The 27,214-nt window shown below is 40.6% G+C and overlaps 2 protein-coding genes across 5 annotated transcripts in view; one reads left to right on the top strand and one right to left on the bottom strand.

Annotated features, from left to right (window-relative positions):
* The first annotated feature begins 562 nt into the window (after positions 1–562).
* znhit3 (zinc finger, HIT-type containing 3) lies at positions 563–17,560 on the top strand. Of its 4 annotated transcripts, none has more exons than XM_060848229.1 (5): positions 563–695; positions 1,748–1,779; positions 9,298–9,372; positions 11,110–11,193; positions 13,538–17,560. In XM_060848229.1, the coding sequence occupies exons 1-5, from the start codon at positions 628–630 to the stop codon at positions 13,729–13,731; spliced, it is 453 nt and encodes a 150-aa protein (XP_060704212.1). In that variant the 5' UTR covers positions 563–627; the 3' UTR covers positions 13,732–17,560. The 4 variants fall into 4 exon arrangements, with proteins under 4 accessions (XP_060704212.1, XP_060704211.1, XP_060704213.1 ...); XM_060848228.1 differs by having other exon boundaries at positions 9,295–9,372; positions 11,113–11,193; XM_060848230.1 differs by having other exon boundaries at positions 9,295–9,372; positions 13,541–17,560.
* Positions 17,561–18,010: 450 nt separating this feature from the next.
* Positions 18,011–27,214, bottom strand: part of LOC132830460 (unconventional myosin-XIX) — a 63,838-nt gene continuing 54,634 nt past the window's right edge. The window contains exons 22-24 of the mRNA XM_060848191.1: positions 24,477–24,562; positions 18,477–18,821; positions 18,011–18,360 (exon numbers count right to left, since the gene is read on the bottom strand). Coding sequence (XP_060704174.1) covers positions 18,241–18,360; positions 18,477–18,821; positions 24,477–24,562 — 551 coding nt within the window. The 3' untranslated portion in view covers positions 18,011–18,240. The remainder of the gene's footprint in view (positions 18,361–18,476; positions 18,822–24,476; positions 24,563–27,214) is intronic.

Genomic DNA, 27,214 nt, shown 5'->3' with positions numbered 1-27,214 from the left:
TAGAGGGAATGGGGATTGGGGTGGAGTTAGACGGAATGGGGTTGGGGTTGGGGATGGGGATGAGGGTGGGGTTGGGTTAGAGGGAATAGGGATTGGGTTAGAGGGAATGGGGGTTGGGGTCGTGTTAGAGGGTGTTGGGTTAGAGGGAATGGGGTTGGGGTCGTGTTAGAGGGTGTTGGGTTAGAGGGAATGGGGTTGGGGTAGTGTTAGATGGAGTGGGGTTAGAGGGAATGGGGTTTGGGGTTAGAGGGAATGGGGTGGGGTTAGAGGGGGTGGGGTTAGAGTGAGGGAGTGGGGTTAGAGGGAATGGGGTGGGATTAGAGGGGGTGGGGTTAGAGGGAATGGGGTGGGATTAGAAGGAATGGGGTAGGATTAGAGGGGGGTGGGATTAGAGGGGGGTGGGGTTAGAGAGAATGGGGTGGGATTAGAGGGAATGGGGTGGGATTAGAGGGGGTGGGGCTAGAGGGAATGGGGGTTGGGGTTGGGGTTAGAAGAAATGGGGGGTGGGGTTCGAGGGAATGGGGTGGGATTATAAGGGGTGGGGCTAGAGGGCCGTGCCGGGGCGAATGCGGGCTCTCCTGGGGGTGGGGGTGTAACTGGTGCCGGGGTTTGCTGTTGAAGAGCAGGATGGTGACGTGCCGAGTGTGTGAGGAGGTGCCGCCGAAATATCGGTGTCCGCGCTGCGGCCTGCGTTAGTGAGTACTGCCCGGTGTTGTTTACAACTCGAGCCCGCGGCTGCCCTGTGGCCTGCTCCTGTGGCTGGCGTACAGCCCCCTCCCCTCCCGGGCCGGGCCGGGCCATGTGGAGGTACTCGCTGAGGAGAGAAACCTACAGCCCATGTGGCCTGGGCCTCGCTGTGATGGTCTCAGTGGTCAAATAGCTGGGTCCCTGATCAGGGACTTTCCTCTGTGTCCCCCTGCAGCCTCATATTGTTTTCAGTACTGTATCGATTTTACATTTCTTGCAGTTGAAACAATTAGTTATTGTCAGTTCATTACCTCCTGCAATCTGCTATTCTCCTTCCCATTATTTACAACGTTGGAAACTTGTACAAAGTGCAGAATTTGTCATGTATATCAAAGTCTAAGGGATCAAACATTATTTTTAAAATGTGCAGGGGATTGACACCAACACCTGGGGACCATCACTGGTTACTTCCCTCTGGCTTGAGAAACAAGTCTCACCTTGACCACCAAGCCTCACTCATTCCTGAAGAAGGCTCATGCCTGAAACGTCGATTCTCCTGTTCCTGGGATGCTGCCTGACCTGCTGTGCTTTTCCAGCAACACATTTTCAGCTCACCACCACTATAGTTCCTGTTCTTAGGCTATTGTTTTCACTGATGCTACTAGTGTCCTGTTATTGTCATGGGCTTAAGTTTTACAAACTGTTGTATAACTTTGGATCCAATGTTCCTGTGAGGTTCTGTGGCTGTGCAGTGTAAATCTTACTGTGTGGGCCTTGTGCACAACCACAAAAAGAAAACTTGAAGGAACATTGAATATAGAATAATGGGCAGCAACCAGCAACAGATTTTTGAAGTGAACAATGGTGATGCTTACAACCTGATGAAGGGCTTATTTCTGAAACGTCAACTCTCCTCCTAGGATGTTGCTTGACCTGCCAGGCTTTTCCAGCACCACACTCTTGACTGATCTCCAGCACTTGCAGTCCTAACAACCTAGATGCTTACAACCACGTAATAAGTATTGTTGTAATTGTAATACTGTTTTTTATTTATTTTCAGTTGTTCTGTTGGATGCTACAAGAAACACAAAGGTATGAATTGTTGTTTGATTACCTAAAAATGTTCTTTAAACTAAGTAAAACAAAGTTATTGGGCAAACTACACTGTCAAACAGTATATATGGAAAAAAAAAGTTAAGTCAATGGCCTTTTTTCAACCTGAAATATTAACTGGTTCTGTTCTCAGTAGTTACTTCGGTCCAACTCGTCCATGTCAACCAGATATACTAATCTAGTCCCTTTTACCTGTAGTTGGTCCTTATCCCTCAAAACCCATCCTATTCATATACCCATCCAGATGCCTTTTAAATGTTGCAATTGTACCAGCCTCCAACACTTCATCTGGAGCACATTTCATACACACAACTCTGTGTGGAAAAAGTTGCCTCTTTGGTCCCTTTTATATCTTCCCCTTTCACCCTAAACCTATGCCCTCTTGTTCTGGACTCCCCTCACCCCAGGGAAAAGACATTGTTTATTTCCCTATCTGGGCCCCTCATGATTTTATAAACCTCTAAAGTCAACCCCAGCCTATTCATCCTCTCCATATAGTTCAAATCTTCCAACCCTGGCAACATCTTTGTAAATCTTTTCTGAACCATTTCAGTTTTCACAACATCCTTCTGATAGAAAGGAGATCAGAATTGTGCACAATATTCCAAAAGTGGCCTAACCACTGTCCTGTGCAGTGTCAGCACGACTTCCCAACTCCTATACTCAATGCTCTGACCAATGAAAGAAAACATACCAAATGCCTTCTCACTAGCCTATCTACCTGTGACTCTACTTTTAAGGAGCTATGAATCTGTAGTCCAAGGTCTCTTTGATCAGCAACAAGCCTCAGGACCTTGCCATTCGGTGTATAAGTCCTGCTCTGATTTGCTTTTTGAAAATGCAGCACCTCACAATTACATAAATTAAACTCCATCTGTCACTCCTCAGCCCATTGGCCAATCTAATCCAGATCCCATTGTACTTTGAGGTAACCTCCTTCGCTGTCCACTACACCTCCAATTCTGGTATCATATGCAAACTTACTAACTATACCTCCCTATGCTCCCATCCAAATCATTTATAAGTGCACCCAGCACTGATCCTTGTCGCACTCCACTGGTCACAGGCTTCCAGCCTGAAAAACAACCTTCCACCAACACCCTCTGTCTTCTACCTTTTGAGTCAGTTCTGTATTCAAGTGGCTAGTTCTCCCTGTATTCCATGAGATTTTTAGATAAGATTAGATTACTTAGATTTAGATTACTTAATGTGGAAACAGGCCCTTCAGCCCAACAAGTCCACACTGAACCGCAATCCACCCCGACCCATTCCTCTAACCCTTCACCTAACACTGTGGGCAATTTAGCATGGCCAATTCACCGAACCTGCACATTTTTGGACTGTGGGAGGAAACCGAAGCACCCGGAGGAAACCCACACAGACACGGGGAGAACGTGCAAACTCCACACAGTCGCCTGAGGCTGGAATTGAACCCGGATCTCTGGCACTGTGAGGCAGCAGTGCTAACCACTGTGCCGCCCAGATCTAACCTTACTCATGAGTTTCCCATGGGGAACCTTGTCGAACGCCTTACTGAAGTCCATATAGATCACATTCACCACTCTGCCCTAATCAATCCTCTGAGTTTTTTTGAAGTTAAAAAAAAATCAAGTTTGTGAAACATGACCTCCCACGCACAAAGCCATGTTGACTATCCCTAATCAGTCCTTGCCTTTCTAAATACATGTAAATCCTGTCCCTCAGGATTTCCTCCAACAACTTGCCCACCACTGACGTCAGACTCACTAGTTTATAGTTCCTTGGCTTGTCCTTACCACCTTTCCTTAAATAGTGGCACCACGTTAGCCAACCTCCAGTCTTCCAGCACCTTACCTGTGACTATTTATGATATAAATAACTCAACAAGGGGCCCAGCAATCACTTCCCTAGCTTCCACAGAATTCTAGGGTACACCTAATTAGGTCTTTAGGGATTTATCCACCTTTGTATTTCAAGACATCCAGGACCTTCTCTGTAATGTGGACATTTTTCAAGGTGTCACCATCTATTTTCCTACCTTCTACAGCTTCTATATCCTTCTCCGAATTAACTGAACTTTTTACAGAAATGTCTGTTCTTAATTTGTAGGGTCATACAATATGGAATTTCAGACATCCAGTATCTGTGTATTTTGGTTTTGGAGGTGAGGCTGAAATTATTTGATGAGTCGTTGTTGTGAAATATTCAAATTTCCAAAGCTGCTAGTATAACATCAGCCCTTGTGTTTGAAGAGTAGATTGTAAACCTCTAAGATTAGTGCTTCCCTTAGGTGGGTGGGGGATGGAAATGATATCCAGTAGCCATCAGGTTGGATGTCCACAGGTGTAGTGAAGAATTCCAGAAATGCCAATTGTTATCTAGGGCCTGTGTTATTAAAAGAAGGTTAAAAGTCACAAGACACCAGGTTCCCTGACGAAGGAGGAGTGCTCCAAAAGCTTGTGATTTCAAATAAACTTGTTGGACTATAACCTGGTATCATGTGACTTCTGATCTTGTCCACTCCAATCCAATACCGACACCTCTGCATCATCATTAAAACTAGGTCATGAATAGAAGGCTTTCATCTTTAATTTATTAACATTCTTTGTCTCGCTTTGTTCTGATTTTAAATTGAGATATTATGTCTCCTTCATTTGTAAGAGTAAAGCATGCAGTGTCCATGTACAGTACAGCAAATTGCAAGGCCAAATTAAAATCTGCATTTAGATGTCCTGTGTCCAGACTATATTATTGTTTGGAGCCTTGACCTTTTGAAAGATATTATTGTTCAAATTACACTAGTTGTTCTTTTTAGTGTGAAATCTTAATGTCTGACAAGTCTGTGTACTTGGTGATTTTTATCTGACTTTTACACCATAAAAGCATAATGAATAGAAATAGGAACAGCAGTAAGTGATTTGAGCCTGCTCCACCTTTCAGTAGGATCATGGTTGATGGTCATGGTCATGATTCATGGCTGATCCGATATTCCTCACATCTACTTTCCTGCCCTTGTACTTTCTGGATTAATGCATTCTTACACAGCACAGCTTCTCCGTTTGGAACTTCTGAACACATTGACTTTAGTGTGCTTAAATAGTAATTCAATTAATTCAAATATCCTGGTGTGGATTTTGTATTACCTTGGGTCTCAATTGTTTCAATGTTTTATGGCCATTTTAAGTTTGGACATAGTGTAATGACATTGGAAGAATACTTGGGGATAACCTAACAAGATAGATACACTAGTGGATAAGTTTACAGGTGTAACTTGTAATTTGCCATTCCTGAAGAAGGGCTCATGCCCGAAACGTCGATCCTCCTGCTCCTTGGATGCTGCCTGACCTGCACTTTTCCAGAAACACATTTTCAGCTCTGATCTCCAGCATCTGCAGTCCTCACTTTTTCCTATCTGGCTAATTGAACCTGCTGTACCATTCAATAAGATCATTGTTGATCTTTCCTTGGTCTCAGCTCCACTTACCCACCCTCTCACCATAACCCTTAATTCCATCATTGTTTTTAAAGCTAAAGTAGATTTTATTTTGAACAGTGATAGAACTAATGCTAACTACTTCACTGGGTAGGGAATTCCATAGATTCACAACCTTCTGGGTGAAGAAGTTCCTTCTCAATTCAGTCCTAAATCTGCTTGCCTGAATTTTGAGGCTATGTCCTTTCGTCTGAGTTTCATCCTCTCTACATTTATCTTATCTATTCTGTTCATAATTTTAAATGTTTCTATATGATCCCTCCCTCATTCTTCTAAATTCTAATGAATATAATCCCAGTCTACTCAGTCTCTCCTCAGTTGCCAACCCCCTCAAATCTGGAATCAATCTAGTGAACCCCCTCTGCATCACCTGTAATGCCAGTACATCCTTTCTCAAGTAAGGAGACTAAAACTGCACACATTACTCCAGGTGTGGCCTCACCTGCACCCTGTACAGCTGCAACATAACCTCCCTGTTTTTTAAACTCAATCCCTTTAGTAATGAAGGACAAAATCCCATTTGCTTTCCTAATTATCTGTTCTGTTTGCAGACCAACCTTCTGTGCTTCTATGCACAAGGACACCCAGGGCCCCCTGCACAGCAGCATGTTGCAACTTTTTACCATTCAAGTAATAATCCTTTTTAACTGTTACTCCCACCAAAATGGATGACTTCACATTTATTAACATTATATTACATCTGTCAGACCTTTGCCTACTCAAAGTACCTATGTTTCTCTGCAAAGTTTAACAGTCCTCTCGTCTTAATGTCATCTGCAAAGTGTAATACGCTACACGTGGTCCCCAACTCCAAATCATCCATATAAATTGTGAATAATTGTGGTCCCAACACTGATCTGAGGCACATCACTAGTGACTGATTGCCCACAGGAATATCACTTGTTTATCCCCACTCTTTGCTTCCTGTTAGTTAACCAATCCTCTATCCATGATAATAATTTACATGTAACTCCATGCATCTTTATCTTATGCAGCAGCCTCTTGCTTAAGGCCTTTGGAAATCTAAGTACATTACATCTACTGGGTCCCCATTGTCCACTGTGCTCGTAATGTCTTCATAGAATTACAAAAGATTAGTTATGCAAGGTCTGCCCTTCATGAACCCATGCTGTCTGCACAACAGGACAATTTCTATCTAGCTGCCTTGCTGTTTCTTCTTTGATAATAGACTCAAAGCATCTTCGCCACTACAGAAATTAAGCTAACCGGTCTATAATTCCCCATCTTTTGCCTACCTCCCTTTTTAAACAGTGGCATCACATTTACCGTTTTCCAATCTGCTGGAACTGCCCCAGAGCCCAGTAAATTTAGAAAAATTACAAGCGCACTTGCTATTTCTCCTGCCATCTATTTTAGTACCCTAGGATGCAATCCATCAGGGCCAGGAGACTTTGTCTATCCTTAGCTCCATTAGCTTGTCCAATACTACCTCTTCCATAGTAATGATTGTTTCCAGGTCCTCACCTACCGTCACCTCTTTGTCAATTACTGGCATGTTATTAGTGTCTCTACTGTGAAGACCAACATAAAATACCTGTTCAATGCCTCAGCTGTTTCATCATATCCCATGACTAAGTGCCCTTTCTCATTCTCTAAAAGACTAACATTTATTTTAGCCACTCTTTATTTTTGTTTTATTTATTTATAAAAACGTTTGCTATCTGTCTTTATATTCTGTGCTAGATTTTTCTCATGTTTGACCTAACTCCTTTACAGCTCTTTTTATAGCTTTCTGTTGGCTTTTAAATATTTCCCAATCTTCTAGTTTCCTGCTGATCTTGGCCACTTTGTATGCCTTTTTCAATTTGATAGCCTCCCTTATTTCCTTAAGACTCCTGTGGCAGATTATCCCTTTTCTTACAGTCCTTCCTTTTCAGTGGAATATACTTTTACTGAGCACTTTGAAAAATTGCTTTGAAAGACCTCCACTGCTCGTCAACTGTCCCATCATAAACTTTGTTTCCAGTCTGCTTTAGCCAGGTCCTCCCTCATTCTATTGTAGTCTCCCTTGTTTAAGCATGGGCCCCTGGTATTGGATTTTATCTTCACACTTTCCATCTGTATTCTAAATTCAACTATATTGTGATCACTCCTTCCAAGAGAGTCTCATTACAAAGGACCAGATCTAGGATAGCTTGCTCCCTCATAGGTTCCATTACATACTGTTCAAGAAAGCTATCGCGGATACACTCAATGAACTCCTCTTCAAGGCTACCCTGACTGAGCTGTTTCGACCAATTGACATATAGATTAAAATCCCCCATGATAATTGCCATACCATTTTTACAGGCATTAGTTATTTAGAGTCATAGGCGTAGAGATTTAGAGCACGGAAACAGACTCTTCAATCCAACCATGCCAACCAGATATCCCGACCTAATCTAGTCCCACTGCCAGCACCCGGCCCATATCCCTCCAAACCATTCTTATTCATATACCCATCCAGATGTCTTTTAAATGTTGCAATTGTACCAGCCTCCATCACTTCCTCTGGCAGCTCATTCCATACATGTACCACCCTGAGTGAAAAGGTTTCCCCCTTCGGTCTCTTTTATATCTTGCCCCTCTCGCCCTAAACCTATGCCCTCTAGTTCTGGACTCTCCCACCCCAGGGAAAAGACTTTGTCTATTTATCCTATTCATGCCCCTCATTATTTTATAAAGCTCTATAAGGTCACCCCTCAGCCTCCAATCCTCTAGGGAAAACAGCCCTAGACCATTCAGTCTCTCCCTATAGCTCAAATCCTCCAACTCTGGCAACAGTGGTTAGCACTGCTGTCTCACAGCGCCTGAGACCCGGGTTCAATTCCCGACTCAGGCGACTGACTGTGTGGAGTTTGCACATTCTCCCCGTGTCTGCATGGGTTTCCTCCGGGTGCTCCGGATTCCTCCCACAGTCCAAAGATGTGCGGGTCAGGTGAATTGGCCATGCTAAATTGCCCGTAGTGTTAGGTAAGGGGTAAATATAGGGGTATGGGTGGGTTGCGCATCGGCGGGTCGGTGTGGACTTGTTGGGCCGAAGGGCCTGTTTCCACACTGTAAGTAATCTAATCTAATCTAATCATCCTTGTAAATCCTTTCTGAACCCTTTCAAATTTCACAACATCTTTGTGATAGGAAGGAGACCAGAATTGCATGCAATATTCCAACAGTGGCCTAACCAATGCCCTGTACAGTCGCAACATGACCTCCCAACTCCTGTACTCCATACTCTGACCAATATTGCCCGCCCCAATGTGATGTTATTATTTGGTGGCATATAGACTGGATCTATTAGTGCCTTTTTCTTTTGAAATTCTAATTTCCACCCAAATGGCTTCAACCTTATTCTCCATAGGCGTAGGCAGGTCTGCATAGGTAGACAGAATAATGAAGAAGGCGTTTCGTATGTTTGCCTTTATTGGCCAGTGCACTGAGTACAGGAGTTGGGAGGGCATGTTGTAGCTATACAGGACGTTGGTTAGGCCACTTTTGGAATACCGCATATAATCTAGTCTCCCAACTATGGTAAGGATGTTGTGAAACTTGAAAAGATTCAGAAAAGGTTTTCAAGGATGTTGCCAGAGTTGGAGGGTTTGAGCTAAAGGGAGAGGCTTTTTCCCTGGAGCATCAGAGGCAGAGAGGTGACATTAGAGGTTTATGAAGTCATGAGGGGCATGGGTATGGTAAATAGCCAAGGTCTTTTCCCTGGCATGGGGAGTCCAAAACTAGACAGTACAGGTTTAGAGGGGAAAGATTTAAAATGGACCTAAAGGGGCAACTTTTTCACGCAGAGGGTCATGTATGTATGGAATGAGCTGCCAGAGCAAGTGGTGGAGGCTAGTACAATTACAGCATTTAAAAGGCACCTGGATGGGTTTAGAGAGATATGGGGAAATGCTGGAAAATGGGACCAGGTTTATTTGGGATATCTGGTTGGCATGGACGAGTTCTAACAGTTGGATCAAAGCTTTTTAGCATGTACTTACTGTAAAATAACTAAAATGAACACTTTATTTTAGCAGATGATTGTAAACCCCAGGAGTCTGGTTCAGAGTTTTCCCCAGCATTAAAGGAACCTATACAGCAAGATAGCAATGGTAAGATATGCTGTTGACTATAGTAATTAAAAAAGTATGTACAAGACTTGAAATGTTTGAGTTTGTGTTTTTCAAAATATTTTGAGCCATGAACACAAGTTCTATTGAATGAGTTTTACTGCAGCTATACCATGCTAATGCAAATATATGGTACTTGCAATAAAAAACAGCCAATGGAGAGGATTTTCTCGATCGACTGTGTTAAACACAAATCTCTTTACCTGCAATATTCTCTGTTCTGAGCTGCACACTTTTTTGTCTGATTCACAAACTTTGTTCTTTTGCTAAAGTTCTAATGAACAACGGGGCTGGATGAAAATATTCATAGTCAAGCAATGTAGCATGGAAACAGACCATTTGGTCCAACTAGTCTACACCAAACATGTTCCCAAATTATTGTCTCACCTACCTGCATTTGGCCCATATCCCTCCAAACATTTTCTAATCATGTACTTATCCAAATGTTTTTAAAATGTTTTAATTGTACCTGCACCCACCACTTCCCTTCGTAGTTCTTTCTTTGTATTTTTTTTTTAAATTGCTATTTTTTAAAAATCTTTCTCCTCACCATTAAAATATGCACCTTTAGTTTTGAACTTTCCCACCTTGGGGCAGAGACCTTGGCTTTTCAGCTCATCTATGTCCTTCATGATATTATAATTCTCTGTAAAGTCACCTCTAAACCACCTATCCTGCAGTGGAAAAAGATCCAGCCTATATTCATAACTTCAATCTTCCATTCCTGGCAACATTCTGGTAAATATTTTCTGAACCTTCTCCAGTTTTTAATATCCGTCCTATAGCAGGGAACCAGAACTGCACAGAATACTTCAGAAGAGGCCTCAATGTCCTGTACAACCTCAACACGACATCCTGACGACGACTCAAATTTCTGAGCAATGAAGACAAATCTAACGCCACCTTAACTACCCTATCTACTTGTGATGAAAATTTCAAAGAATTATGTACCTAAATCCCTAGGTCTCTCTGTTGTACAACACTACCCATGGAACTCCCATCCTAACAATATTGTAGGTTTACCTGCACCAAATGGGCTGTGGAGGTTCAAGAAGGCAGCTCACCACCACCGTCTCAAAATGCACACAGGAGAGGACAAGGAAACATTGATAGGCAGCATTCAAAGGTGGTGAAATGGATTAAAATTTCATATACACAAAATATCAATCAATCTCTCCCCTTAAAATACCATCTATGTTGTGTTTTAAGCATTTTCTAGACTTCAGTTATACAGTAGCGCCTCGATATGCAAACGACCTCGTTCATGAACAAATCAGTTTACGAAAAGGATTGTACGTAAATTTTTGCTTCAACGTACGTACGAACGAAATTTAAGGTATGAACGCAAAAAGCCCATGTACGACCACGTGGTTTCATTGTTCTGCTTTGCTATGCACTTGTGGAACGCAAAAGCTCTTGGGCCCTGAGTGATCTCATTCAGTTGGTCTTTGTTGCGTGCGTTGTGAACAGCGTTCGTTGCTACGTCCAAGCATTCTTACGCTATCCGAACAATGGGAAAAATTGATTCAGTTCGTGAACCGGGTCCTGGAATGGATTAAGTTTGTAAGTCAAGGCACTACTGTACTTAAAACTCCAGGTGCTTAAAGTCAATGTTTCTGGAGACATTAACCATTTTTCAGGTTCTCTGTAATCACTCATAATTCAGGAGCTACCTTTCAACTCTGTCAGTTGAGATCTGTTAAAAACCTTTTATGTTAGTAGGACACTACTCCGGCACAGACGAAATCTTGGATGATGGTGAAGAATCTGATCGTGTACCACTAGAGAAACTGAGACGACTGGGTATGTAGACAAAAGAAAAAAAAACTGACTGTGAAAACAAAAACTGTTTTTCTAATATTTGTAGTTGGGGAAATAGTGATTAGAAGTAGTTGATTTAATATTTGGTGTTTATGCACTTGAGTTTCACATAATTTAATTCTTGCACAACAATCATTTGAAATGGGTTTGACTACAAATTGACTCCTTTTTATTCTTGCATTGGATTTGAACGTTACTAACTGTTAATTGCCCTTAAAACGAGTGACTTGCTAAACCATTGCAGATAGTAGTTAAGATTCAATCCTATGCTGACTCCAGATATACAGCAATTTAACACTGGCAGCTTGCCTGAAGGATATTGTGAACCAGATAGGTTTTCACAACTATAGTTTCATGGCACCTTTACTGAGACAATTTGTATATTCCAGATGTAACAGTCGCATTTAAACTCTACCAGATGGGTTTTGAATCTGTGTCAGAATACAAGTATTAGTCTTGACCTGTGGATTACTGATTCAGTGGTGTTAATACAAATTCACTACCTCTGCCTTAATGCAGCATGATGGTACCATTCTCCCTTGGGTTAAAGGGAAATATTAATTTGCACTGCTTATTGTGTAACAGTATTTGTAGTGGCCAGGGCTCAAAATACACAGATGGTGGGCAAATTTGCCCCCAAAACACTTGAGTAACCTTCAGTTACAGGGCAACAATCCAAGAAAAGTGGTCCATAAGCAAAATTGACGAGTTGGAAAGGAGCAATAAGCAGTTAGGCATTTGTGGCAGTGAGGAAGCTGTAAACTGTGCGCTAGTCTTTTGGTGGAGAGGGAGGTGATGGAGGTAGATTTTATCTGTCAGGGGAAGGAGGAGGCAGCTACAAAGGTGGGGAGCTGGATGAAGTCTGCTTCAAAAAGGCTCTGGGCTGGGGAGAGGCTGCAAGACGTGAATGGAAGGAAGTTTCAGAGCAGGGAGTAAACTTTAAATCCATCAACAAGGGATTGCTAAGTGAACTGGAAGCTGGAAAAGTTTGATATAGAGGATGACTGCCCTCCCAAAAAAAAGTGGACTCTCTAGCTTAAGGTTCCAATGCTTAGGAACTACAATTAGGGGAAAAATGCAGTGGATGCTATTGTAATGAACACCGCATCAATTAAATCTGAGAATTGAGCACTGAGATGCAGTAACTAGGTTGCAATTACCTCGTTAAAATATTCTAGCATTATGCTATAGAAGCATGTTGGCTTACAGCAATACTAGTCTGAAAATGCCCGATTTCGGAAGCTAAGAGGACTCAGGCCTGATTACTGTTTAGGCGGGAAACTGTCTGAGAATACCAGGTGTAGTAGGCTTTTTCTGCCAGTAGTGGTTGCTCACATCACCCCTCTGCATTTGTGGTACAGAGACATAAGAGAATAGCACAGAAACAGATCATTTGGTCCAACTCATCCATGCCAACCAGATATCCTAATTTTTTTTTATGGTGTGGTGGCCTTGTGGAGAAGTACTTGTAAATCAGAAATCATAGGTTTGGTCTCCCCTTTGACCTAGCATTAGTTACTGATTACTGGACCTGCCATGAACCAACAGCTGTTGAACGTTTGTCATTACTTCACTATATATATCTTTTAAAAGTTCTTTCCCTTCAAGATATAGAAGCACATTGGCATAAGTCTGCTTCAGGTATGTTTAAAGTCATGACTTTTTTTGATGTAGAATTGTCATTTAATTTTGGGGGGAAAACATACTTATGCCTGTTTTGTGCCACTATAAAATACTGATTTTAGTAAGAAATTAATGCTTTCCTTGTGTATTGTGGCTCTAAGTTTAAGGGAAATTTGATAATCAATTGAGGATATTGTTGAATTCCTCTAATTCTGTTTCAGCATGAATCCAAATATCCTATATGTCAACAAAGGTACAGACAGTAATGTTAGCTGAGCAATTGCATCTGTTAATATACAGATTTTTTTAAGAATGAGAAAGGAGCTCTGAAATAATAGTCCCAAAAAATCAATAGGCAATCCTGAACTATTGCTCTCCACCAGGGAAAAATAATTGACTCCTTGTAATGGTCAGTGGACTCCAGCCAACACTGTTCCCAGATCATAGATCAATTACCTCTCTAAACTAATTGTATGTTTGGAAGCAGCCTTAGTCCTTGCCGGATCTCTGAAAACCACCTTGTGAGGTAATACAGCATTGCTTTTTTTTACCCGTGGTACCAGGGCAAATGTTTCTGAAACACCTTTCACACTGCCAACCACAGTCTCTGGAATGTTCCTGCTGGAGTGGCCTGAGGTTTTAAGATGTTTTGTTTCAATAAGTTCTTGCATTCCGATTCATTCAATTTCTGTCATTCCAACAGCAGGATCAGAGAAGTTGAAGGGTCTACTTTGCAACCCACACCTTAAACAGTTGCTGTTGACAGTGGACAAGGCGGAGGATAAAGAAAGCATCATGAAGACAGCTATGCAGGAACCAATTTTCGTGGAATTTGCAGATCAGTGCTTACAAATAGTTGAACCCCCAGAGAAAGAAAATGAAACTGCTGTCTCCTAGTATAAATTCTCCAACCTTTGAATAAATACTTTTGTAATTACTTTGTAAGATATATAGCTATTCTGATTTTAATTAGGTTTTTCCACTGGATTGAAAAATAAACATCTTGGGTGTTCAGTGACTGGGCTTTGATGCCAGTACTTTGATGTATTATTTTGCAGTGTTTTATTAAAATATTTTTCTTAAGCTGTTCAGAAAAACAAACAATCCAATACTGGTACCTAGCCAATGACCTGAAATAAATAGGCTTGTTTTTCTATGCCATTACCAAATAAAATAACAATTCAATTTTTTCAATTCATTGTACACTAAGAATCTGTTGCTCCATTTCACTTTTATTTCTACCTGAGCTCATAGTTTTTGTCTGATTTGGTTTCTGAGCTTATGTCCCTATAATTTAAAAATAAGTGAAATACCATCTGCATGTCACCTATACCACAAAAAAAATCAGTTTACCCCAGTTCTAATAAATCCTGTTTTTCTATGTAATTCTGTTACATTGTCTTGAAAGTACTAAAAAAACCTTGCCATATTTGCTTGCTTTGTACACTGATTTGTGAGTTATTAACTAGCTTGTAATAATGAATGAATCACTGTTTGAACAGTACAGTCTTCCTATGCTTGAGATTTTGAACTACAGTCTGTTCTGCTAGAACACAGGAGTTCCATTCTTGTGCAATCGCATTATAAAAAAACTTGCGTAATAGCAGCACTATTAAAAAGAAGGGTTATAATCAATACCTACTTTACAAGTTCGTGCTATATAAAGTGTCTCCAATTTGTGAATTGTGTTAACGAAATGCATGTTAGAGCAGAATGACTTGTACTGGGCTATTTGGGGGAAGGTGATGGCTTTGTGGTATTATCGCTAAGCTGTTAATCCAAAGATCCCAGTGCTGTATTGGGGACCTGGGTTCAAATCCTGCCACTGCAGATAGTGGAATTTGAATCCAATAAAAATCTGAAATTAAGAATCTAATGATGACCGTGAATTCCATTTGTCAATTGTTGGAAAAACCCATCTGGTTCATTAATGTCCTTTTAGGGAAGAAAACCTGTGCTTACAGAATCTAGACTTCATAGGATTCCAGACCCCCAGCAATGTGGGCAAGTCTGAATAAATCCTGGCCTACGCAGTGACATCCACATCCTGTGAATGATTAAAAAAGTATTCAGATCACTGAATTTATTTTGAAAAACATTAGTTTTTTAAAAAAAAAGTCACAGTACATGGCCATCCCTAGCAAGATCAATACTTATTGCCCAATCCTAATTGCCCTTGGTCTAGTGAGCTGCTTTGAAATGTCACAGTGCATGTTGTGTATGTTCACCCATAATGTTTTGTGGAGGGAAATTACAAGACTTGAGATTGTAATTATTCTATTTCACAACAGTGGGTGACTTGGGGAACCTGCAGGATGCTTTTGACATGTCTGCTGCCCTTGTTGTAAAGTGTGGAGATCGTGGGTTTGGGAGATACTGTCAAGGAAGGTAAGAACATTAAGGTCCTCAGCAAGAGGGCTCTTGATGCACAATGGTGGTATCCCTATCTCTGGGCCAGAGTCAAGACCCATGTGCTCTGGCCGTTTTTCTTAAAATAAATAATAGATCCTGAAGATCTTCTGCAGGAATGTGCTGTGGCTTTAGGAGGAAGTGCTCCTGTGATTGGATGCTGATGTCTTGAAAGGAAGCTGTCTCTTTTGGTGTCATTTTAAAAGTGCTGTTCTATGGGAGATGTAATTTTGTGACAAGAGCTTGCATAAATTGTAATCACTAGTTGAATCTAGAGAAAAATCAGATCTGTCTAATATGATTGACTTCAAATTCATGAGTGCTGAATTCACCAGCAGTTCCTAGAAATTAGAAGTACTGATGAAGAAACTGGTGTTGCAGTTATGAGTTATTCTTTGAAAACAGTTAAGCTTCATTTTACACATTCAGGTTTTGCTACATAAAACTGTACAGAATTGGAAGGATAGATGTCAATTTGAGGATCAAAGTGTTTACAAATAATATAACTGCGAAAAAGTGCGATTACCACTCCTAAAAAAATGCACAAAGAGCTAAGCACGATGTCTAAAAGCTTTCCCTTACCTGGTTGAAAAGAATGAATATCAACTTGTTTAAGGATATATGTTTATTGTTACGTAGATCAGCTTCACATCTGTATACAATTTACTTTAATTGAATATATAGTTAACACATAAATACATCATTCTTTTATCACTAGTGTTATTTTGAAAAGAATATTACATCATCCCATATTTTTGTTTAGTAACGACCCCTGATTTGAAGCAATTACAGAATGGAAAAAGAAACTCCTGCTTGAGATCACCCTGCTCAAGAAATAAAAATTATTACTACTGTTCAGGAGGACAGGAATGTAGCAGTTCTTTTCATCAGGAAAGGAGAGTTCAGTAACATGGACTTTTTTAAAAAAACAAAAGATGCCAATTTGGCAAAATATTTTTAAATCTAAACATTTTCATTTATCAACCCAAAGGTTACTACTTAGTGCAATTTTATTGTCCAGTTAAAAAATCTGCACCCCTCGTCTGACATTCAAAGTCATAACACAATTTAAGTTACTTCCATGAATGAGTGTTAGGATGAATTGATATGAAAAATCAGTTAGTCCTTAGATGTAGTTTCAACAAAGAAATATACTCTAGCACCCCAGTGATACAGAACATAGCAGCAGTCTGGAGGGGTGCAGAACCGAGTACTCTTAATATAGTGCATTCCTGACCTCAGTTGGGACTGTCCAGAAAAAAGTGACTGGTTTGATTTTAAAACGCTGTTCAATTCTTAGGAGTTTCAGATATGACCATCAGGAAATGGCAACAAGTGGCAGGAAGTGGAAGCAAAGGTAAACATACTTTTTAAAAAGTATGGTTATTTTGTGAGAGAACGTAGGTGCTTGACGTTCATCATGTTTTTCTTCGCATTTCAATCCATTTCCTTAAACTAAACACCACTTGCCGCCAATAAAAGTGTTTTTGTTCTTGATATAAACCTACATTCAATTATCCATACCCTGCTTAAATAGGGATTGCAGCTGGCTGAGGCAAAGCAATATTGATGACAAAATGTGGAGAAGCTACACCCTATTTTTTTTAAACCACAAATATGAATCGCTTAGCAAGTTGGAAAGATAGTAATCTAAACTTAATATAGCATGTGACAACTTTAGTGTCTGATGTGTCTTTAGAGATTTATCAAGACAAGACAGCCAATTCTACTCAAAAACCCAAGAGTCTCAGTGCTATGTAAGAGGCATTTGAAATTTTCAGTGTAATTATACAATCAGTAACCAGCATTAAGTCAGTAAAGTAGGTTTTCTTGGTTTGGTCCCAAAGAATGTCATCACTCGAATCATAAACAAAAACACAGTTGTGGTATTAGTAAAGCAAAACAGTCAAAGTTTCCCAAGACAAGAGTCAGACAAGAGACAAGACATGTCACATTTAGAAAAATAAAATGCTTTACATTCCTCCAATTTCAAGAAATCTTTGAATTAAAAAAATAGTGCTCCAATGAATTCATATGCATTGTAAGATTTTGTTCAATTCAAATGTCGTGAGGTAAGGCACTTAATTATAACTTGGATTTTTCCATATATTGGAATAGCAATGAATTTTCGATTGAGTTTTTCTGATCAGAAAGGTAGAATAAACACAGAAGATTTAGTGTGGTGTAACAGGCAGAACATTGCTAATCTCTGTCTCAGGTTGAGATCCTCTGGGCAGTTGCCATAATGCACTGTTCTGGTATTGCTTTCTTTAAAATGTCATTTTGCTGAACAATAAAGGTTCAATAAAACTTAAAAGATTATGTGAATTTTGTTCAATAGGTGCAAAATCAATTTTTGGTGATAGGTTTGGTATTTATGCTAGCTTGTCTTAATATCTTTTTGAATTATAAATGCAGTTTATCCCAAACCTGATTTGGTCCCTTAGTAATGTTGATCAGGGACTAATCTAATAAAACTTTGATCCAAATTTCTAGCTGTGGCTTCAATCAGCATGAGAGATTGAAATTGAAACTTTTCACTACTGTTATTCACTGTAAAACTAAAGTGACAATAAATCATTCAATTCGTGGGCGGCACGGTGGCACAGTGGTTAGCACTGCTGCCTCACAGCACCTGAGACCCGGGTTCAATTCCCGACTCAGGTGACTGACTGTGTGGAGTTTGCACGTTCTCCCCGTGTCTGCGTGGGTTTCCTCCGGGTGCTCCGGTTTCCTCCCACAGTCCAAAGATGTGCGGGTCAGGTGAATTGGCCATGCTAAATTGCCCGTAGTGTTAGGTAAGGGGTAAATGTAGGGGTATGGGTGGGTTTCGCTTCGGCGGGTCGGTGTGGACTTGTTGGGCCGAAGGGCCTGTTTCCACACTGTAAGTCTAATCTAATCTAATCTAATCAATGCAATTCAGTAAGGTCTCCCAAGATACCTGTGGTAACAAACTTCTATTAGAAAAGATTACAAGGACATGACATCTAAATAAAATTAATCTTCCCTTTTTTCCAATAAAATCTGGTTAAAGCCAATGATTGTGCAGTGTGTGTGTTCAGGATAAATATCAGCAAAAAGCAATGGCGAGCGTCTGCAATGAAACTTTACTTGCACCTGGAAAAATAACAAAATTTAGTTACAATTACACAAAATCATCAATGCACACTCTGTATTGAGTGTCACTAATGTTTAAGATGGATACAAATATAATTTATATAAAAAATCCTTACCTCAGGTAATGCTCTAATAGAAGCAATACCCTGATCAAACTGATTATGTTCCACCTTATAGTTGCTTCTCCATTTCACCTTCAAGGCAGCCAATCGAGTAAAGGCTTTAAGTGCTTCAGATATGGATGGAGTCATTCCAGTAATGTAAGCAGACGAAAGGATCAGACCCAGCGGCCAGGCATGTAATGTTACATCTCTGAATTGAATACCTTGGAAAAGCTTGTTCGGTGGTTCATATTTTGACTGATATGAAGGTGAGCAAATAGGAGAATCCGGCACATATTCCATTTCTTCAAAATCTGTTGTATCATCCAATTCCTTTGCTGCCAAGACTTCCATTTTAATCTGAAGATGTTTGCAATTAAAAAGCATGGATTAGTTGAATATTTGAATTTAAGTGCCCACTTAGTTCATTTGATAATACACTCGAGTCAGAGAGGATACAGGATTGACCTACTTCCAGATCATAGTATGAAATATAAATCATCATTGCAATGTAGTACTGTAGGGAAGATGCTGTCTTTCTGAATGGACTTTAAAATCTTTAGTGAATGGAAAAGGTTAAATGACTCCATAAAAAGCAAAAGGACAATAGTGTATTTATATATCATAATGTTCTCAGGGCATTGCAACACATTTTATAACTAAGGGTCACTTTTGTAATGGATTCGTTGTTCTAATGTAGACAAAAAGAAAGCAAAGTTCTCAATATGTCCGAGCCAACAACCCACAAGTAGATTAAGTGCTCATTAAGTTTGTATATCATGAATGGGATCTTCCATGGAATAAATCAATTGCTGCTTTAACCGAACAGGTTTAGTGCTGTCTCACAGCACCAAGGACCCAGGTTCGATTCCAGCCTTGGGCGACTGTGTGCGTGGAGTTTGCATATTCTCCCCGTTTCTGCATGGATTTCCTCTGGGTGTTCCGGTTTCCTCCCACAATCCAAAGTTGTGCAGGTTAGGTGAATTGGCCATGTTAAATTACCCATAGTGTTCAAGGATGAAAAGGCTAGGTGCATTCGTTAGGGGCAAATGTAGAGTAGTAGGGTCAGGGAATGGGTCTGGGTGGGTTACTCTTCAGAGGGTCAGTGTGGACTTGTTGGGCCGAATGGCCTATTTCCACACTGTAGGGATTCTATGATTCTATAAAGTGACTTTAGAGAGAAGAAATCAGCAAATGTGAAAACCCATGAGAAGCTAAAAGATGTAATAAATTCTATAAAATTAAAGACTTTTAAAAAAAATCTTTGTTCAATATATCCAAATCTAATTACTAAAATTTTTAAACTTCCATATAATCTGTACCAATATAAGAATATTCCAAAATTTGAATGGTTCTTTTTAGAAAAGATTCATCCAATATCTGCAACTGTAATGCAATACTTCTAGATTAAGAAACTAGATTTAGAAAATGTCTGCAAATTTTTAAATCTGATAAGGTTTAGCTATTCAGTGCAGTAACACAATTTCAGTCAATAGTTACTGAATTATAAGAGATGAGCATGTAAAATTAAAGTGCATTGGAATGCAGTGGCTAATGTACTGACATGGCCAGACAACAATTACTGGGATACTACAGACATCCGTGCTTGGGCCCCAGCTTTTCACAAGATATACAAATGATTTTGATGAGGAAACTAAATACAATACCTTTTGGTTTGCAGATGACACAATGTTGGGTGGGAGGATGAGCTGTGAGGAGGATGCAGAGATGCTTCAATGTGATTTAGACAAGTTGAATGAGTGGGCAAATGCCTGGTGGGTGAAGTATAATGTGGATAGATGTCAATAATCCATTTTGGTAGCAAAAACAGAGAGGCAAGATATTATCTGAATGGAGATAGATTGGGAAAGGGGGAGGTGCAATGAGACCTGGATGTCCTTGTATACCAGTTGCTGAAAATCAGCATACAGGTATACAGGCAGAGAAGGTGGCAAGTGGTATATTGGCCTCCACAGTGAGAAGATTTGAACACAGGAGCAGGGATGTCTTGCTCCAATTTTACGGGGCCTTGCTGAAACCATACGTGGGATATTGTTTGCAGTTTTGGTTTCCTAATAAAAAGAAGGATGTTCTGACTATGGAGGAAGTGCAATAAAGGTTTGCTGAGCTCAGTCCTGGGATGCTAAGACTGATGCACGGAGGGAAGTAAAGGTTGGGGAGGTGGTGGGGGGGGTGCAGTTGCATTGATGGTTAGAGATAATATTACGGCTGCGCTAAAGGAGGACACTATGGAGGTAGTGAGGCATTATGGGTGGAGCTGAGAAATAAGGGTGCAGTTACATTGTTGGGGCTGTATTACAGGCCTCCCAACAGTGAGCATGAGGTAGAAGAACAAATCGGTAAACAGATTATGGAAAGAGGTAGAGGCAATAGGGTAGTGGTGATGGGAGATTGACTGGTATACACTTAGCGTCAGAGGTCTGGATGGGGTAGAATTTGTAAGAAGCGTCCAGGAGTCTTCTAGAGCAGTATGTCAATAGTCTGATGAGAGAAGAGGCCCTATTGACCTGGTTTTGGGGAATTAGCCAGGATAGGTGGTAGAAGTTGTGGTGGGGGATTTCTTTGGGAACAGTGACCACAATTCAGTAAGTTTTAGAACACTCGTACACAAAGATGACAGTGGTCCTAAGGGAAGAGTATAAACTAGGCCAAGGCCAACTATATCAAAATTAGGCAGGAGCTGTGAAATGTGGATTGGATACAGGTATTTGAAGGGAAGTCCACAATTGATATGTGGGAGGCTTTCAAAGATAGGTTAAAGATAGGGCAGGATAAGCATGTGCGGTTGAAGGCAAAGGCAAGATTCGTGAACCATGGATGACAGGAGAAATCGTATGACTAGCCAAGAGGAAAAGGGAAGCGTACATAAGGTCCAGGCAGCTAAGAACAGAATGGGCCCTGGAGGAATATCGGAACTGGTATTTGCAGTTTTGGTTTCCTAATAAAAAGAAGGATGTTCTGACTATGGAGGAAGTGCAATAAAAGTTTGCTAGGCTCAGTCCTGGGACCAGTCTTAACAGAGGAATCAAGCAGGCTAAAAGGGGTCATGAAAGAGCGTTGGTGAACAGAATTAAGGAGAATCTCAAAGCATTTTATTCTTATATAAGAAGCAAGCGGGTAACTAGAGAAAGGTTTGGTCCACTGAAGGATAATGAAGGAAGGCTGTGTGTCGAATCTGAGAGAATGGGTGAGATTCTGAATGATTACTTTGCATCAGTGTTCACTGAGGAGAGGAATATGGTGAATATTGAGATTAAAGAAAGTAGTTTGATTAGGCTAGATCACATTGACATAAGTAGGGAAGATGTGTTGGGTTGGCTAGACAAATCCCCAGGACCGGATGGGATCTATCCCAGGTTGCTGAAGGAGGCGAGACAGGAAATAGCTGGGGCCCTGACAGATATCTTTGTTGCGTCTTTAAACACAGGTGAAGTGCCAGGGGACTGGAGGGTTGTTCATGTTGTCCCCCCCGTACAAGAAGGATAGTACGTATATTCTGGGAACTAAAGACCAGTGAGCCTGATGCCAGTGGTGGGAACTGAAAAATGTGTTGCTGGAAAAGCACAGCAGGTCAGGCAGCATCCTAGGAGCAGGAGCATCAACGTTTCGGGCATGAGCCCTTTTTCAGGAATGAGGAAAGTGTGTCCAGCAGGCTAAGATAAAAGGTAGGGAGGAGGGACTTGGGGGAGGGGCGTTGGAAATGCGATAGGTGGAAGGGGGTCAAGGTGATGGTGATAAGCCAGAGTGGGGGTGGGGATGGAGAGGTCAGGAAGAAGATTAAAGGTTAGGAAGGCGGTGCTGAGTTCGAGGGATTTGGCTGAGACAAGATGGGGGGAGAGGAAATCAGGAAACAGGAGAAATCTAGGTTCATCCCTTGTGGTTGGAGGGTTCCTAGGCGGAAGATGAGGCGCTCTTCCTCCAGCCGTCGTGTTGCTATGCTCTTGCGATGGAGGAGTCCAAGGACCTGCATGTCCTTGGTGGAGTGGGAGGGGGAGTTGAAGTGTTGAGCCACGGGGTGGTTGGGTTGGTTTGTCCGGGTGTCCCAGAGGTGTTCCCTGAAACTTTCCGCAAGTAGGCGGCCTGTCTCCCCAATATAGAGGAGGCCACATCATGTGCAGCAGATGCAGTAAATGATGTGTGTGAAGGTGCAGGTGAATTTGTGGCGGATATGGAAGAATCCGTCAGTGGTGGGAAAGGTGGAGAAGGTACTGAGAGATAGAATCTATTTAAATTTAGAAACAAATGAGTTTATCAGTGATAGGCAACATGGTTTTGTGTGCAGTACCAACTTAATAGAGTTCTTTGAGGAAGTGACCAAACTGATAGATGAAAGAAGGGCTGTTGATGTCATATACATTGACTTTAGTAAGTCTTTTCGTAAAGTTCTCCATGATAAACTAATAGAGAAAGTTAAATCAAATGGTGTGCAGGGTGTCCTAGCTAGGTGGATAAAGAACTTGTTGAGCAACAGGAGATAGAGTAGTAGCAGTTGAAGGGAGTTTTTCGAAATGAGAAAGATGACCAGTGGTATTCCACAGGGGTCAGTGTTGTTTGTGCTATACATAAATGATCTGGAAGAGGGCACTGTTGGTATGATCAGCAAGTATGCAGATGACACAAAGATTGGTGGAGTAGCAGAAAACATAAGGGACTGTCAAAGAATACAGAAGAATATAGATAGACTGGAGAGTTGGGTGGAAAGTGGCAGATGAATTTCAATCCAGACAAATGTGAGGTGATGCATTTCAGCAAGTCTAATTCTACAGCGAATTATACAAATGAACGAAAGAACCTTGGGAAAAGTTGATGAGCAGAGAGATCTGGGAGAGCAGGTCCATTGTACTCTGAAAGTTGCTGCACAGAGTATCAAGAAGGCATATGATATGCTTGGCTTCATTGGACGGGATATTGAGTATAAGAGTTAGCAGGTCATGTTAAAATTGTACAAGACATTGGTTCGGCTGCATTTAGAATACTGTGTACAGTTCTGGTCACCACATTACCAAAAGGATGTGAACGCTTTGGAGAGGGCGCAGAGGTTTACGCGGATGTTGCCTGGTATAGAAGGTGCTAGCTATGAAGAGAGGTTGAGTAGGTTAGGTTTGTTTTCATTAGAAAAAGGTGATTGAGGGGGGACCTGCTTAAGGTTTACAAAATCATGAACGGCGTAGACAGGGTAGATCGAGATAAGGTTTTTCCCAGGGTGAAGGATTTAATAACGAGAGGTCACACTTTCAAGGTGAGAGGTGAAAAGTTTAAGGGAGATACAAGCGGCAAGTACTTTACAGAGGATGGTGGATGTCTGGAATGCGTTGCCAGCAGAGGTGGTAGAGGCAGGCATAGTAGATTCATTTAAGATGTGTCTGGACAGATGCATGAGTAGGTGGGAAGCAGAGGAATATAGATGCTGAGGAATTGGGTGACAGGTTTAGACAGTAGATTTGGATCAGCTCAGGCTTGGAGGGCCGAAGGGCCTGTCCCTGGGTTGTAAATGTTTTGTTCTTTGTTTGATGTATGATACTGGATCAGGATTATATTCACTGGAGTTTAAAAGAACGAAGGAAGTTCACTTAGAAACCTATTAAATTCTAACAGGACAAGACAGGGTAAATGTAGGAAGAATGTTCTTGATGACCAGGATGTCCAAAACAAGGGATCATAGTCTAAGGTTATGGAATACGTCATTTAGGACAGAGATAAGGACAAATGTCTTCACCCTGAGAGTGCCATAAAGAGCAGTTGAGGCCAATTTATTGAATATTTTCAAGGAGTTAGATGTTGTTCTTAGTGCTAAAAGGATCAAAGGGTCTGGGGATAAAGCAGGAACAGGGTTCTGAATTGGATGAACAACCATTATCATATTGAATGACCAATCAGACTCAGAGGGCTGAATGGATTCTTTCTGCTCCCATTTTCTATGTTTCCATGAATTGTATTAAATTATTCATTTAAACTAGGCACAGTAGCATTTTTGAGTTCAATACTCTAACTCACTTTCCAGGTTTTCCATGCTCGTTGCAGCACTATTGCAGCATGATGACGTTTTTTAATCCACCGTCTGGTCAACCATGATCTGATTGCTGTAGAGAAACAAATAAAAGAACTGTAAATGAGAAAGAATATGCTGTTTGTAAATACAGTGCTACAATCTGTATATATGTAAAGCTTTAAACTAATGCCTTTTGATCTAGCTTAATTACATATATTTTTTAAAAAGTCCTCTTGAATTCAATTGGAACTAACATTGCGGTTCCACTTGTACATATGTCAGCATGAGGCGCAGAAGACTATTTCTGTTGAACGGAATGTTTGTCGAAAAATTTATAGCTGCTACTTCCAATTTTCTAACAAATTAAAAATGGTTTTATTAAGTCATTAATCAAATTATTTCTACACTATCTTAAGACACAATATGTCACAGAAACTGAATGCATTGCATAGGATATTTTTAAGATAATCAGTTTGTTGTTGAGTTGACCAGAAGTTACATACCTTGATATTCTTCTTTAGTTCTATGATCAGCAGAAGAGACAGTCAAAATATTGAATTGAGTTAGTAATAGTTGGAATAGGTTTAACTGCGGATGAGGATGGAACTGAAGTGGGAAGGGAAAGAATGAAATTTAAAGTTAGGGTGGAGGAAGTGAGGGATACAAATACACAAATGTCTAATATGGCCAGCTGTGTGCACTGTTTTTGGTTTGGACAGCTGAAACTGATTACTCTAGTTCAGGAACCAGGTTGTATTAGTTGTCTGTCTTCTTCTTGCTTGTATTAAAAATAGAAGTACAACAGCAACACTTTAGTTAATATAAATTGAAACCTACAGAGAAACAAATTAGTGAAAACTAGAAATCTGAAATAAAAATAGCAGATGCTGGAAATACTCAAAGTTTGGCAGCATCTGTGATGTTGAGTTCTAAAATGTAAACTGTTTCTCTTTCCGAAGAGACATTTCAACACAGCAGTATAATACAAGTTGTGGTCCATTCCTACATTAAGATCAGAAAGAAATCCTCCCAAACATGAAACATTTCCTTTACCTGGGAAGCTACATCTCATCTAAGGCTGACACCATTGCGGAGTTTTAACATTGCACCTGACCTGCAAGCACCCAAGAACGAGAACGTTCAATGACGAAGACATCCATGCTGACACCAAGATCCTTGTGTACAAGGCAGTCATCCTTCTGACTCTTTACAATGGCTCCGAAATTTGGACAATGTATAGTCGCCATCTTAAGACCTTGACAGGTACCAGCAAAGCTATTTGAAACAGATTGTCTGCATCAGCTGTCAGGACAGGCACACTAACTTCAGTGTCTTTGAAGCAGCCAATTGTACCAGCATAGAGGCCTTGGTCATCCGAAATCAACTCTGCTGCTCTGGCCATATGCTTAGAATGTCCAAGTTCCAACTACCAAAACAAGTCTTCAGCCTGTTCAAGGAAGGCACTTGAACAAGAGGAGGACAAAGGAAGCCTTTCAAAGACTCCCTGAAGGCTTCCCTCAAAAAAATGCAACATATATATCAATGCACGGAAGCCCCTCATTCAGAATAAATGGTCTTGGAAGAATCTCCTTTATGAAGGGTCACAAATCTTCGAGAACACTCCTAGGCAACAGAAAGTACAGAAAAGGAACTAGAGAAGGATCTCAAAGCCAAGGACTACTTCAACCGCCTGGAAACACCTGCCAAATATGTGGTTCTGGAACTGGAGTCATCAGCCAGACAAGGACCACAGAACGCATCACCAGTGATTTGGAATTCCCTAGGCAGGCAATTATTCCTGTTAGCGAGTAATTGCTGTTGACGACACTCAAGTGGTTAGTTTGAAACCACTCAAGCCAGAATCATATGGAAGTTATTGCAGGATTAATGATCCTTTGTTGCTGCAATGACCATGATGAAACTGACTTAACAGAATTACAGAGACTAAATTAATAAATTTCCAAAACTTATTCAAAGAAATAGGTGAGGTGAGCAAATTACAAAAATCATAACTTTCCATAGCTCTCTACATTAAGAAATTTTGTTTTTAAACTGGAAAGCTGCAAATATGATTCCAGGATTTAAGTCATTGGAATTGGAGGGGGGGTGCAGAAGGAGGGGAGGTGAAAACCATTTTAGACCTGCCAGGTTCAGTTTACCAGTAGGGAAATTAGTGCAATTTTTCATCAGAGTGAGGAAACAGTGTTGTACAATCTACTTTACCCACAATCCAATTTACTATGTATCCTAAATTGTGAAGACAGATGAGCAAATTCCAAAAGAGGCAAAGACAGATTATGTGATTGGGAAAAAACTATGGCATCTAAAGTTGAGTCTAAATTGTCACCTTTAATGGATTGTACAAATAAAAATTAGAATTTTTTTAAAAAAATAGCTGGTCATTAAAAAACTATGGAAATGTTGCATGTATTTAGATGTCCATGTACACAAATACTAAAAGACAGTGCACATGTACAAAAAGGAATTAAGGTGGCTAGTTGATTAAAGGATGAAAATTATACTTCTGTTCTACACACAATGCACCTCAATAGGAATACTATATGTGTTACTGGCATGGTAACTCAGTAATAATAAGGATATATTTGTCTTGGAGAACTACACCTCAAATAGACCAGAATCATACCAACCTAACAGGGTTAAATTGTGATAAAAGTTTGCATACTTTTAGCTAATAAATTCCTTGAATTTAGAAGACAGGTAGTTTCTCGGTGTTTAGAACATC

This window comes from Hemiscyllium ocellatum, chromosome 31, assembly GCF_020745735.1.
Source record: "Hemiscyllium ocellatum isolate sHemOce1 chromosome 31, sHemOce1.pat.X.cur, whole genome shotgun sequence".
NCBI lineage: Eukaryota > Metazoa > Chordata > Chondrichthyes > Orectolobiformes > Hemiscylliidae > Hemiscyllium > Hemiscyllium ocellatum.
Note: the sequence above shows the minus strand (reverse complement) of the source record. Positions and strands in the feature narration are given on the sequence as shown.

Coding starts and splice junctions, on each gene's coding strand:
- znhit3 (XM_060848227.1), top strand. CDS start 628: ATGGTGACGTGCCGAGTGTGTGAGGAGGTGCCGCCGAAATATCGGTGT. Junction 696..1,747: donor CCGCGCTGCGGCCTGCGTTA/GTGAGTACTGCC, acceptor ATTTATTTTCAG/TTGTTCTGTTGGATGCTACA. Junction 9,373..11,109: donor TATACAGCAAGATAGCAATG/GTAAGATATGCT, acceptor CTTTTATGTTAG/TAGGACACTACTCCGGCACA.